The sequence below is a fragment of the Scyliorhinus canicula genome, chromosome 4 (genome assembly GCF_902713615.1).
Source record: "Scyliorhinus canicula chromosome 4, sScyCan1.1, whole genome shotgun sequence".
Taxonomy (NCBI): domain Eukaryota; kingdom Metazoa; phylum Chordata; class Chondrichthyes; order Carcharhiniformes; family Scyliorhinidae; genus Scyliorhinus; species Scyliorhinus canicula.
The window spans coordinates 152,170,332-152,184,257 of record NC_052149.1 but is presented as its reverse complement, the minus strand read 5'-3'; the positions used below and the strand labels follow the sequence as shown (position 1 = coordinate 152,184,257).

The 13,926-nt window shown below is 44.2% G+C and overlaps 1 protein-coding gene across 3 annotated transcripts in view; it reads left to right on the top strand.

Annotated features, from left to right (window-relative positions):
* The window catches only part of kif20a (kinesin family member 20A), a 59,293-nt gene that overhangs the window by 13,324 nt on the left and 32,043 nt on the right, over positions 1-13,926 (top strand). For all 3 annotated transcript variants that reach the window (XM_038795364.1, XM_038795365.1, XM_038795362.1), the window contains exons 4-9: positions 2,386-2,524; positions 2,631-2,815; positions 7,369-7,486; positions 8,092-8,289; positions 11,827-11,938; positions 12,519-12,587. In XM_038795364.1, coding sequence (XP_038651292.1) covers positions 2,386-2,524; positions 2,631-2,815; positions 7,369-7,486; positions 8,092-8,289; positions 11,827-11,938; positions 12,519-12,587 — 821 coding nt within the window. The remainder of the gene's footprint in view (positions 1-2,385; positions 2,525-2,630; positions 2,816-7,368; positions 7,487-8,091; positions 8,290-11,826; positions 11,939-12,518; positions 12,588-13,926) is intronic.

The following is a 13,926-nucleotide window of genomic DNA, read 5'->3' as shown; positions in this document are numbered from 1 at the left end:
CCTCCATTTCCCTGGGGATAGGTCTATGCTGTATTAAAAATGACCATTTCCAACTGGCTCATTTTACTTCTGATATTACTTTCTAATTCGCCCTGTCTATCGAGCACTTTTCTCCACGCCACTAACATTTTTATAATTTCTTCCACTTGATAGGAACAGGATTAGGCCAGTCAGCCCATTGAGCCTTTTCTGCTACTCAATATGATTATGCCTGATCATCCACTTTGATGCCTTATCCCACATTATCCCCATATCTCTTTGCCTTTTGGTATTTAGAAATCTGTCAATCACCTCACATTCTTCAAAACTCTGGAGAGTTCCCCCCAATCTCTCTTCATAGGACAGTCCTGCCATCCTGGGGATCAGTCTGGTGAACTTTTGCTGCCCTTCCTCTACGACAATAATATCCGTCCTAATGTAAGGGGACCAAAACTGCACAGTACTCCTGGTTCTATACAATTGTAGCAAGACTTTGCTATTCCTACACTCAAACTCTCTTATGATAAAGCCTTTGTAATTGCCTGCTTGTATATTTGCCATGAATTCATTTTTTCTCATTTGCATTATGTCCTTTTGTCCTATAGATTTATTTTCAAACTTGCAGGTCTATTGTACCTTAGCATATCCATACATCACTTTTATTATATTGACATCACATTTGCCTTTCACTAGTTCATTGGTAAAACTCCCATAATTAGAAATTCCAAGAATGTTGTCAAAGAGCCTGATTCTTCTCGCCACCTCATTTATAAAGTCATTGATAGTACTCTTGTTTCTGTATGTGTGTGCGCTGGATCTAATTATTAACAGCTTTGCTCTTCGCAGCCCAATGACTTAGGACAAGTATGAGAGGTGTACATTGTTAGATTCCTCCAAGTGACCGGAGCATTACGGGGTTTGTGTGGGTACACGGGACTCCCAAGGGTGAGATGGGTGTTCTTGGAGCGGGGCATGGGGGGGGGGGGGGGGGCTGGCGTTGCCCAACCTCTGTAGGTCTTATTGGGCTGCCAACACAGCGATGGTGGGTAATGGACGGGGAGGGGGCGGCATGGAAGAGGCTGAAGATGCCATCCTGTGTGGGTACGAGCCTGGAAGTGCTTGCAATGGCGCCGCTGCCACTCCCTCCGACGAGGTATACCACGAGCCCAGTGGTGGCAGCTACCCTCAAGATTTGGGGGCAATGGAGGCGGCACAGGGGGGAGGTGGCGGCCTCGATGGGGTCCCCGATTCGGGGGAACCACCGGTTTGTTCCGGGGAGAATTGATGGCGGGTTCCTGAGTTGGCACAGGGCAGGTGTCAGGAGGCTGGGGGACCTGTTCATAGACGGGAAGTTTGCGATCCTGGGTGAGCTGGAAGGGAAGTTCAGGCTCCCCCTGGGGAACACCTTTAGGTACATGCAAGTAAGGGCGTTTGTCAGGCGGCAGGTGGCGGGGTTCCCCCTGCTGCCGCCGCGTGGGGTCCAGGAAAGGGTGCTCTCGGGGGTATGGGTTGGAGAGGGGAGGATCTCGGAAGTGTACCAGGTGATGCAGGAGGTAGACGAGGCCTCGGTGGAGGATCTGAAAGATAAATGGGAGGAGGAGATTGAGGAGGGGACGTGGGCGGATGTCCTAGAAATGGTGAACTCCTCCTATTCGTGTGCGAGGCTTAGCCTCATACAGTTTAAGGTGCTGCATAGGGCTCAAATGACCGGGACAAGGATGAGCCGGTTTTTTGGGACTGAGGACAGGTGTATTAGGTGCTCAGGGAGCCCAGCAAACCATGTCCACATGTTCTGGGCATGCCCAGCGCTGGGGGAATTTTGGAAGGGTGTAGCAAGGATGGTATCGAGGGTGGTAGGATCCAGGGTCAATCCAGGCTGGGGACTCGCAATATTTGGGGTTGCAGTGGAGCCAGGCGTGCAGCAGGCGAAAGAGGCCGGTGTTCTGGCCTTTGCATCCCTAGTAGCCCAGCGGAGGATTCTTTAGTGGAAGGATGCGAGGCCCCCAAGCGTGGAGGCCTGGGCGACCGGGGGGGGGGGGGGGGTCTGTTTTTATTTGTTCTTAGAATTTTCTGTTATTGTTTTCTTTTTTGTGAAAATGTGAAAATTTGAATTAAAATTATTTAAAAGAAAAAGATTCCTCCAAGTGAGGTGGGAGACCTTGAAAACCATAGGTTCACAATCTCATGTTCCTCCCAAGCATGCTATACTGTCAGGTCTCTATCTTAAAATGTTACCATATGAAGAAAATCTAATGCAAGCTACTTTAAGAAATCCTGATGAGATGAGAATCTATCAACACAAGTTGTGCATAATAGTAATATAACATACAGTAACTGTGAATCATTTGGGGAAAAAAAATCTTGCTGTTGTTCTGATTAACATATATATTTTGTTTGTTCCTTCAGATATTTGGCCCCGAGACGAGCCAGAAAGTGGTCTTTGATGTTGGCATGAAGAGCTTAGTAAAGGAAGCACTTGAGGGACAGAATTGCTTAGTTTATACCTACGGTGTATCAAACTCTGGAAAAACCTATACTATTCAAGGTCAAATACAAATTAGTGTCTGCTTTACTATACTTGGTTTATCTTACTAATATGCTTGGTGCACTGCACAAAGGGCATGATTTATTGGATCATTTTTCATTTGTAGGCAGCAGGCGTGACAATGGAATTCTCCCACGATCATTGGCAGTGGTATTCAGCAGCATTCAGGGCAAACTATATCCCAGGATGGACCTGAAGCCTAACCTCTGTAATGATGTCATTAAGCTGGACAACAAAATGGTGAGACAAGAAGAACTGAAGAAACTTTCATTACTGGGTGTTATCAGAGAGGTCAGTGCTGAATTTCTACTGAAAACGTGATTATGGTGCCTCAGATGTGAATATTCCAATATTCCATGTTAGACATTGGACTGGATTCTCCGCTGGTGGGATTTTCAGTTGTGCCGCCAGTGCACTCATGCCCAGGGATTTCCCGATGACATGCGGCTGCCCACAAGGGGAAACCCCCATTGGCCGGCTGGTGGGACGGAGAATCCCACCCCACATTCAGACTCACTAGTATCAATGATGCTCTATGATTACATAAATACAGAAAATATTGTACTAGAAACTGTATTCAGCCTTTCGTCTTTCATGGTGTTACGCTACCATCAAAACATCTAAAGCATTGTATTTGTTTATTATGCTGAATGTATATTCGCTTCTTTTGTAGCCCACCTAGTTTTCCATTACTTGTGTTTAGATCAAGAGACCTCTTTGTATTCTAATGTTATTCATGTATTTTATGAAGTAGATTGAACTGATCTTTGTATTTGTGAAGCTTTGATAATAGGATTACCATGTCCATTCTCCATATGAGCAATAGTCCTAATCCCACGTGTCTTCTCTGACTGCATGGCCTGTCCCTCTTTTCTTCAAGCACCTAATCTGAAATGTTGACGGACTGGTGCTTTCAATGAAAATGATTAATTTTGCTCGGTGAAAAGAGATGTGTTAAACTTGATAAAAGCAAATTACTGCGGATGCTGAAATGTGAAACAAAAGAAAAAATGCTCTGACAAAGTGTCACCTGGACTCTCAACTTTAGCTCTTTTCTCTCCTACAGATGCTGTCAGACCTGCTGAGATTTTCTAGCAGTTTCTGTTTTGTGTTAAACTTGAGATGTTTTAACAATTGTTATTTGACGAGCCACAGATTTGTGGAACAATGATGCTTGATAGAGAAAAATCTTTTATTTTTTTTAATGGTTTGTAAAAGCTAGTTGACTTCCAGGAGAATTTATTTTAAAGATTCGTGTGTATTAAAAGATGCACATCTGTCATGCCCATTGGAGGCATGTCTTGTTCATAACTTCAAACATGAACGTGTTAATGAAATAGTCTGTGTTTTAAAATGGGCACTCTCAAAGGTGGCTAAGAGGTGACCATTGCTTACTCTCCGCAGAAGTGGACTATCTAAGTTTCCATGAGGCTGAATAACCCGGGTGGGGGACTTCCCCTTGAATGGACATGCCTAGACAACACCCCTTTGGGAAATTCATACCTGCCATTATTCAAAGTTTACTCCAAACAATGATTCAGTGGACCTCCAGACTCTAATGGCCCGAATCTTTGGTTGGAAACCCTATTTCCAACTCTAATCAAACAAAAACATGCTTTCCTACGGTTTTTCAGTACTATCGTCTGCATTGGGATTCTGCCAAACTTGCACAGAGCAGTAATCCACGCAGAGAGCAGTGGAGAGAATCATTGTAGAACCCCTTTCTATTGTACTAGCTGCCATATTCCAGTAAGCAGAGAGTTTAAAGGTCCTAAAGCCACTTTGAAAAGCAATGGAGAGAAGGTAAGGTGGGTGATGGGGTACAGTGGATTGAGGGATGTCAGGGAGTGGGTGGGGGAGGTCGGCTGGTATGATTAATTATGCATAGTTACCCTGGAATTGGAATGGTTTATCAGCCGTTTAACAGTTCTTAGATGACTATACCCAGGTAAGTAAACCTGAACCATCCAAAGTTTTCGACTCTGAACTCCAAATTTGGTGATTCCAGATGCAGGGAATTGCCTATTTGAATCCAATCCAAACTTCCTGTGCAATTCCTTCATAGTTCGTGCTCTGGAATTACCGAGTGAATCCAAACCATTTTGGTTGGGTGATAACCAATATTGGTCATGTGATTAGAACTAACTGGCTGGAGGTAATGAATTTTGGTCTACAGATCTGGGTGGTCTCCAGGAAAACACCAAAAAGACAATGGGACGATTCTCTGGGCACATTGCAAGTTCCATCCGCTGACAATGGTGCGTCTCGGACTCAGCACCCGGAACAGGGTAGCACAGGAGCATGTGCTGCCAGCAAGTGAGTCGGGACCATCCGGCCCCAGGGCCCCCAGAGAATGCCTGCCATTGGCTCCCAGCGGGTTTTCATTGCCCACACCCTTGACAGTGACCCACCTACAGTGCCGACACAGTCCCATCACCCTGGAGTGATGTTACACAGACCCTGGGAGGGTAGAACAGGGTGGTGGGGGGAGGATGAGGGGAGGAAGGGGGAGCGGAGGTGAGATGACAGACAAAAAAAACGTTCTATATGAAGAGGGTAAGGATGAGGGCCTCCCTGGCTCTCTGGACTTGCGAGACCTTCGCCGCTGCCGCTTGTCCACCATACTCCTGGTGGTCCTGCAGGTCATCCCAAGGTTCGTCCTCCAGCCCCTCCTGGTCTGGCACATCCTCATCCTCCAAGGTGGCCGCATGTTCGTCCACTTCCAGGTTGCTGGGTTGTTTGAAGGCAAGTAGCGGGGGTGTGGGGATGACCTTGGCAAGATGTTCATCTTCATTGGTGATGTGTTGAAGGCTGCGAAGAAGATGTTGTAGTTTCTCCGCCCCAGGAAAGTACTGGACGACAAAGGGTACTCTGTCAGTTGTGTCCCGTGTTTGTCTTATGTTTGCCTTCAAACAACCGCACAACCTCAAACAAACCATTGTTTGCAGCAAATTACCCAGCCTTCAGAACAACGACCGCGACACCACACAACGCTGCCAGGGCAATCTCTGCAAGACATGCCAGATCATCGACATGGATACCACCATTACACGTGGAAACACCACCCACCAGATACGTGGCACATACTCGTGTGCCTCGACCAATGTAGTCTACCTCATACGCTGCAGGAAAGGATGCCCCGAAGCGTGGTACATTGGCGAGACCATGCAGACACTGCGACAACGAATGAACGGGCATCGTGCGACAATCACCAGGCAGGAATGTTCCCTTCCAGTCAAGGGCATTCAGCCTCTGATCTCCGGGTAAGCGTTCTCCAATGCGGTCTTCAGGACATGCGACAACGCAGAATTGCCGAGCAAAAACTTGTAGCTAAGTTCCGCACGCATGAGTGCGGCCTCAACCGGGATCTTGGATTCATGTCTCATTACATTCACCCCCCACCACCTGGCCTGGACTTGCCAAATCCTACCAACTGTCCTGGCTTGAGACAATTCACACCTCATTAACCTGGGATCACCCCCTATCTCTGGATCTGTAATGATTTGATTACCCGCAAATGCTCTCATTCCAAGCATTGTCCGGCATCTCTGACTTTGTCTATATAAATGTTTCTGGAACATACCTCTCCATTCACCTGAGGAAGGAGCAGTGCTCCGAAAACTCGTGTTTGAAACAAACCTGTTGGACTTTAACCTGGTGTTGTAAGACTTCTTACTGTGCTCATTAACAGATGTCGTCCTCCTCCTCCACGTGGTGCCAAGTCCACAAGGACATGGCACAGGTGCTGCACCGTTCCCTTGTTGAGGCAGAGCCTCCTGCGCCACATGCTGTCTATCATCTGTTCGAAAGACCAGTGATGCCTGTATCTTGGGCCATTGCTGCTGCCCCCCCCCCCCCCCCCCCCCCCCCCCCCCCCCCCCCGCCCCCAGAAGTCTCTGTCGACGCTGCAGCAGCTGCCTTCGCTGACGGCTGGGCCTGCTAGCATCACAGCGAGGCAGCCTCCGCGAGGCCCAACATATTGTCCATCCTGGTATTATCTGTGAGGAATCAACAAGGATGAGAGACTGACAACCAAAGGTGTCTTCCACCCTGGGACCCTCCATATCCGGGTTGATGGATTACTTGCCTCCTTGGATCCGTGCAGCAGCCAAAGATGTACTAATCGGTGCCCATATGACCACTTGCTTGGGAGGGCATTACATAGGGAATCGTTCCCTTTATAGTATGGAGATTGGCCTTAAATAGTGATTATTGGTTTTGCACCATGGCAGGATCTTTTATTTTGCCAACGGGTGCGGGTTGATAGATTACAGACCGAGGGGTGCCCAGCATGGTCCTCTATCTTGGTCTCCCGCAATCTTAACGGCCGCGTCACGCTCTCGCTCAAGCTCCACATGGCTGTAAAATTGCACCATTTTGTGGGGTAGCAGAAATAAAGATGCATATATTCCTGAAAAGATTACTTTTAACTCTACTTTTACACCTTCTGGTTAAAAGTTGATGTGCACTGTTTATCCATAGCTGGAGATTCACTTATATACAGATCAGCTATGTGTTGTACCTTTTTGCTTTCTCTCCCTTTCCTGCCGATGCATCCATTACATTGCAACTGTTTTGTTTGTATATGAGATGTTGATGCTGTTAGCAAGGTTAGCATTTATTGCTCAACCAAAGGTGCTGGTAAGACTCCCATGTTGAACCCTTGCAATCTCTGATGAATCTGATTTCAATGTACTATGTAAGCTTTCCTTAAACCAGGTAAAATACTGCTCACTTTTTTTCCCACTAACATACTAGAGCTGAAATGGCCAAACATAAAGTGCTGAGCTGAGCACTTTTATTTGTTGTATTAATCATATTCCTCTATTATTGACTTAAAATAGGAGGATCTGCAAACTCCAATGAAGAAAAACAAGAGCACAGAGTTTATATCCAGGGCATATCTTAGCTGTGATTCTGATAGTGGCGTTGGCAGCATGTCCTCTGTCAGTAACTTGGAAGGTAAGGTTATCATTCATTTGGGTATTGTGCTCAAATTGTGACCAGGTGATCAATTCTGGAGCAATTTCACTTATTTTTGTCTTTGTTCTCATGACTACTTTACAATGTGTCTGTAAAGTTTTCAATTTGAAACCACAGAGCAATGAAATAAATAAATGACTGATTAATTGAGTTTGGTGATACAGGAATTAATATTGACTAGAACACTGGGAACATTTTCTCAGTTACCAATGTCTGGGTCAGTTACAGCATATGTTTGTTTAAATTTTAAATATTTTTCAGTACAGGTCTTTCAAAGTGGTTAACTGAGATAATAGAATATTTTGTATTGCTTAAAATGTCTGTATGCTTGAAATTACTTTTGTGTGGTGCTGTGCAAAAATCAATTGAATATCATTTTGCTTAATGGAAACTTTCAAAACTGTTGAAACCCACCAATGGAGATTCGCGAAAGGAACAATTTTGGACTTGAATATAGATCAACTGATCAATTGTGTTGTATCTTTGCTTTATCTCCTGCCTATGCATGCATTATGTTGCAATTTGTTTGCTTAAGGTTTCACTGGTTTCTGCCATCTTTCTTCTTTTTTCCCTTGCCCTCTCAGAGTCTGCATCCCGCTGGGCTGATCATGATACAGTTGTTCTCCGCCAGGAACAGCACACACATTACTCCATTTGGGTCTCCTTCTTTGAGATTTACAATGAACTCGCCTATGACTTGCTGGACTCTGTTCCTGCGACAAACCGCAAACGACAAACCTTAAAACTGTGTGAGGATAAGAATGGAAATTCCTATGTTAAAGGTACTAGCCCTATTCTGCAAATGGCTCTTTGCCTGCAGTTTTGGAAGAATAATGTTTATTCTGGTAGTCTTGTGTTTTGCATCCTGAAAATAGAGATTGTGCTATAGTTTAGTAAGGTGAGAGGGAAAAAGAATAAGTACCATGTGCTGATCAGTTCATAATTCTGTCCTTGGGTTTGGCGTTGACTTGCTTAGAAAACAATTGAATTGTACTATTTTGTAATGGTGTTCTACACTCGACTAGTTTATTAGTTTATTCTACTTGTATGTGCTATTGTACATTCTTATATTGTCAATTTGGGTATTTTATTTGATGGATTTTGGCGAAGGACTTTCCAAAACCTAGCCTGATTTTTATATATGCCGTATGAACCCTCACAGCATGGTCATATTGTAACCGGTGTTGTGATTTCTGTATTCTTTTTTTTTTAAATGCTTATATATGATGTATTCTGTGCTGTAATTTGACTTCTGAATTTCTTCTGCAAAAGGTTGAAGTTGATGCAGGAACTAGGGGTCCGATTCTGTCCCGCCGCCAGGATTCTCCGTCTTGCCAACCAACCAATGGGGTTTCCCATTGTGGGCATCCCGGACTGCCGGCGCATCGGAGAATCCAGCCCCAGGTTTTTGACACACACGAACTAAATTATGAACCCTGTGCCATTGATCTTCCTTATTGGCACTGGGGTTTTGTCCGAAGATTGGGTGACCTCTCCCATGGATACGTCGGGCAACAGTCTGACATACCCATATTCACCAAATCATATCTTGCACCCAGTGGATTTGGATTTGTTTTATTGTCACCTGTACCGGGGTACAGTGAAAACTGATGTTCCAGACGGATCATTCCATACATAAAAACATAGGACATAAGTACACAATATAAATACATAGACACAGGCATCGGGTGAAGCATACGGCCTTTCGGAGTGTAGTACTAATCTGTGGAGAACCGCCAGGTTCACATTTTTAAAGAGGAGTACTAATTGGCGCCAGTGTGACCACTTGCTGGAGAGCCTAATAAAAGACAGGAGACCATTGGATATGGGGTGGCTCCCATTAATTGGTTAGAAATAGTGTTTGAGTGGTGATAATTGGTTTCTCTCCACGCTACGGCGAGATTCCGATTTTTGCCTCTGGGAGCTGGCCGGTTGCATTGCAAACTGTTTGATGCCTGGTGCGGTTCTCGTTTTTGGCCCCACCCGCTATTCACCGGCCTTATTTCCTTTTGAGTGAGAGCGCTGTGAGGCCGGAGAATCGTGCCCCATGTCTGCTAAAGCTGTGATTTAAGGGGTTGTAAAAGGGAGGGAATCATTGATTTTGCAGATTTAAGTGTTCGACTAATAGAATGTTGTTTTCTGATTAATAGAATACTGGGGTATAGATAATTTATGGGTTATTGTGTTTGATTCTGGCTAAACCATTCATGGGACATCTTGTGGGAGGTGACAAGAAAAACTTGGGGTACAGATGATTAATTAAGTGCGGGAGTCACGTCTATCTGCAAAGTTAGTTCTTCCTCGGATTTTAATCTGAACAGAGATGTTTCAGTTTTGATCCTGAAGGGTTCTGCACAGAGAAATGCAAGTAGAAACCTGGTTGTTAACTTGAATCATGACTGGTATTGAGAATCATGTTGGTTTGCTTAATTGGAATCGCGAGGCAGGTTAAAGTTTCTGTTTTACTTAAGAACTGTTTAAACTGCTAATTGTAAAGCTATTTCTCTGTTGTTAATGTGGTTAATTCTGTGTTTTATTTAAAGTTTGTTTTAACATAAAAATCTGTCCATGGCAGTATTGGTAAGAGTGATCAACACGTGCTCCTTTTTTAGGAGACAAAATCCCATCTTCACATCAAGGATATCTCTATCATACTGTGTGGTACTTCCACTGTGCTAAATGGAATTGATTTAGAACCAGTCTAGGAACTCAACTGGACATTCACGAAGTATGTGTGGGCCATCAGCAACAGCAGAATTATATTCAAAAGTTTTAATCTTATCGTTTGACATATCCTTCCCTTTACCATTACAACCATGATTCAAAGAAGAGTGCAGGAAAGCATGCCAAGAGAAGCACCAGGCATATTTAAAATTCCAGTGTCAACCTGGTGAAGCTACAATATCGGACTGCAAACAATCGCACAACCAACTGATCCAATCAAAGCTTTGCAGTCTTGCCACATCCACCGGCACGGTGGCCAATTAAATAATTAACCAGAGGTGGAGGCTACACAATTCATCCTCCATGATGGGAGAGCCCAGCACATCGATGCAAAAGGCAAGGCTGAAGCATTTGCAATCATCTGCTAGAATACCAAGTGAATAATCCATTCCAACCTCCTCCCTGAGGACCCCAGCATAATGATGCCAGTATTCAGCCAACTGCTTCTGTCCAGATGATATTAAGAACTGACTGAAGGCACTGGGAACTGCAACGGCTATGGGCCCTGACAACATTCCGGCAACTGTGTGCTCCAGAACTAGCCACACCCTCTAGCCAAGCTGACCAGTACAGCTACAACACTAACAAATACCTGACCATGTGGTGGGATAATTGCCTCGGTAATTGCTGGCTAGAAATGGGATGTTCACTTGTTGAGTATCATTCGCAACTCCTCTGATATTGCGCCATTCTGTGTCCATTATTCAGCAAGACCTGGGCAACGTTCTGACTTAAGTGGCAAATAAAATTTGTGCTACACAATTTCCAGGAAATGACCATCTCCAACAAGAGAGAATCTAACTATCATCCCTAGACGTTCAATAGCATTACCATCACTGAAACCCCCACTAAAACATCCTGGGGGTATCAACATCCTGGGGGTTATCATTTACCACAAGCTGAACTGGACCAGCCATATAAATAATGTGGCTACAAGAGCAGGTCAAAGACTGAGAATTATGTGGCAAATAACTCTCCTCCTGGCCCACCAAAGCCTGGCCACTTATCTACAAGGCACTAGTTAAGAGTTTAATGAAATACTCCCCATTTGCATGGATGAGTGCAACTCTCAACAAGACTCCAGTTCAACAGCATCCAGAACAAAGCAGCTGCTGGATTGCTACCCCTCCGCCACCCATGTACAGTGGCAACAGTGTGTACCATTTAAAACATGTTCTTCATCAACTCACTAAGGCTGCTCCGATTAGCACCTTCCAAACCCATGACCTCTTCCACCTAGAAGGATGAAGGTGACAGGTGTATGGGAATGCAACACCTTCAAGTTCCCCTCCTCCAAATCACAAACCATCCAACTTGGAGCCATATCACAGTTCCTTCACTCTTGCTGGGTGTATCCTCGCTGTGGGGGTTCCTATACCACATGTACTGCAGCAGTTCGAGAAAGTGGATCACCGCCACCACCTTCTCGAGCGCAATTGGCCAATAAATGCACGTGTAACCAGTGATACCCACTCCCTGTTAAAGAATTTTAAAACATTTGTGTTTCGTTATTGATTACAGCATTCCAGTTAATGAAGCAATGTTAATGGTGTCTTTGACCAATTCTAAATTTTGGTCTTATTTGCTCTATTCAGAACTGACATGGGTCAATGTGATAGAAGCAGAAGAAGCCTGGAAAATTCTGAAAATTGGCCGGAAAAACCAAAGCATGGCCAGCACTCACATCAACCAAAACTCCAGCAGGAGGTAATTTATTTTCATTTCGGATTTTGCTAATTCCCCCTTTTAATAGGTGATCATTAAGTCCAGCGCATTGTACCAGACGCTGTAGGGTGAATAAAATACCCAAGATCATTAAGTACATTTTTCCCACAATAAAAACATTCATTCCTGATTGTTCAAAAGCATTGGATTTACCACTCCTAAACCTTCCTCAAAATTAATTTTGCACAGAGCTGGTTATTTGTGGTAACAAATGACATCACTGACGTTTTCAGACCTCAATTTGAACTCTATGTCGCGTATGGGTTTTGAATAAGTGAAAATGGCACCCTTAATCTTGATTGTTAATTCCAAGAGCTGTTCACAGCCTAAATCCTTATAGAATTTTAAATCTGAGCTCCTGTTTTTGTTCGTTTAAATTTTAAAGTGAAAGTAGCCATTTCTTGTACGATCAAGCTACTTAATGCAGTTAGGCAGTAATGTTTTTGTTGTATTCTGATATACTGTGATTATCGTGTCGGAGAAACAAAATATTCAGTATTTTGCTTTTTTTACTGCTCCTGACTCTATCTCTCTCCCCCTCCCCACCCCATCTTGTTTGTAGTCACAGTATCTTCTCTATTCGGATCCTGCATGTGTCTGAAGACTGGAAATCTGTTCTTAAAACGAGCGAGTAAGTATTGATCTAAGTAAATGTTATGCTTTTTATCCTGACAATCCATTGCAGTATTTGACAGAAACATAGGGTGGGATTTCTGGTCCTACCTGCCCTGGGAGCAAAATTCCCATCGGTCAACGGGCCTTTCAATCATCCGTCAAATTGTCTGTCCCGCCAGAATCGATTCCTGTGGGGGGTGGGATCAGAAAATTTACCCCATAGTAAATCTATGGCCATTCAGACAATTGTGACTGCGCCAACCAATAAATAGCTATGCACCCTAATCCCACTTTCCGGCTAATGGTCTATAGCCCTGTACGTTTTAAGTGCATATCCAATTTCTTTTTTTTATTAATGCAATGAAGATTCCTGATTCTGCCACACTTCAGGCATACTCCTGTCTGCCTGCAACCTCCTGGGTGAAGAAATTGTTTTCATTGACTTCCTTCTAATCCTTTTGCCAATAACTTTAAATTTCTGCTGTGGTTAATGATCTCTCTACTAACAGAAATAGATCCTTGTAATCCAATCTTATCTGATTCTAGACCGTCATAATGCCATATCAATTAAATCTCAGCTCAGCCTCTGTTTCAAAGGAAACAACCCCAGCATTCCCAGTATTTCCTCATAATTAAAATTCTCGATTCCTGGCAACAGCCTCACCTCTGTATCCACTCTAGTGTGGTCACATCCTTCCTGTAATTGGTAACCAGAATTATACACCATGCTCTGGATGTGGTCAAACTAGTGTTCTATGTAGCCCTAGCGTAACCACAATCTCTTGTGTTCTATGTCTCGGCCATTAAAGGAACGCATCTCTTTTGCCGCCTTAACCACTCCGTCCATCCACCCATCTGTTTCCGTTCCAAAAGTACAGCGTAGGAAAAGGCCCTTCAGCCCTCCAACCCTGTGTCTATCATGTTGCCCTAACATTTAAAAAAAACCTTCTGCCCTTACTCTGTCTGTATCCCTCTATTTCCTCCCTATTAATCTACCCATCCAGCTGCCTCATAAAATGTTGCTTATGTGCCTGCTTCCACCACATGCTCTGGCAGCATGTTCCAGGCTGTACATCCCACCACTTCCTGCATGAAAAACTTACCCCGCGCATCTTCAAACTTTTCTCCTCTTGTAATTGACACTTCCACCCTTGGAAAAAGCCTCTGACTATCCACCCAGTCTATACTTATAATTTTGTAGACCTCTATTGGGTCTCCCCTCAGCCTCCGTCTTTCCAGTGAAATTGTTCTGTTACACTTCTTAATTTCAGGCCATTTATTGTGTATTGCCTTGCCTTATTTACCCTCCCCAACTGCATAATCTCTCATATTTCCAGAGTAAACTGCATTTGCCA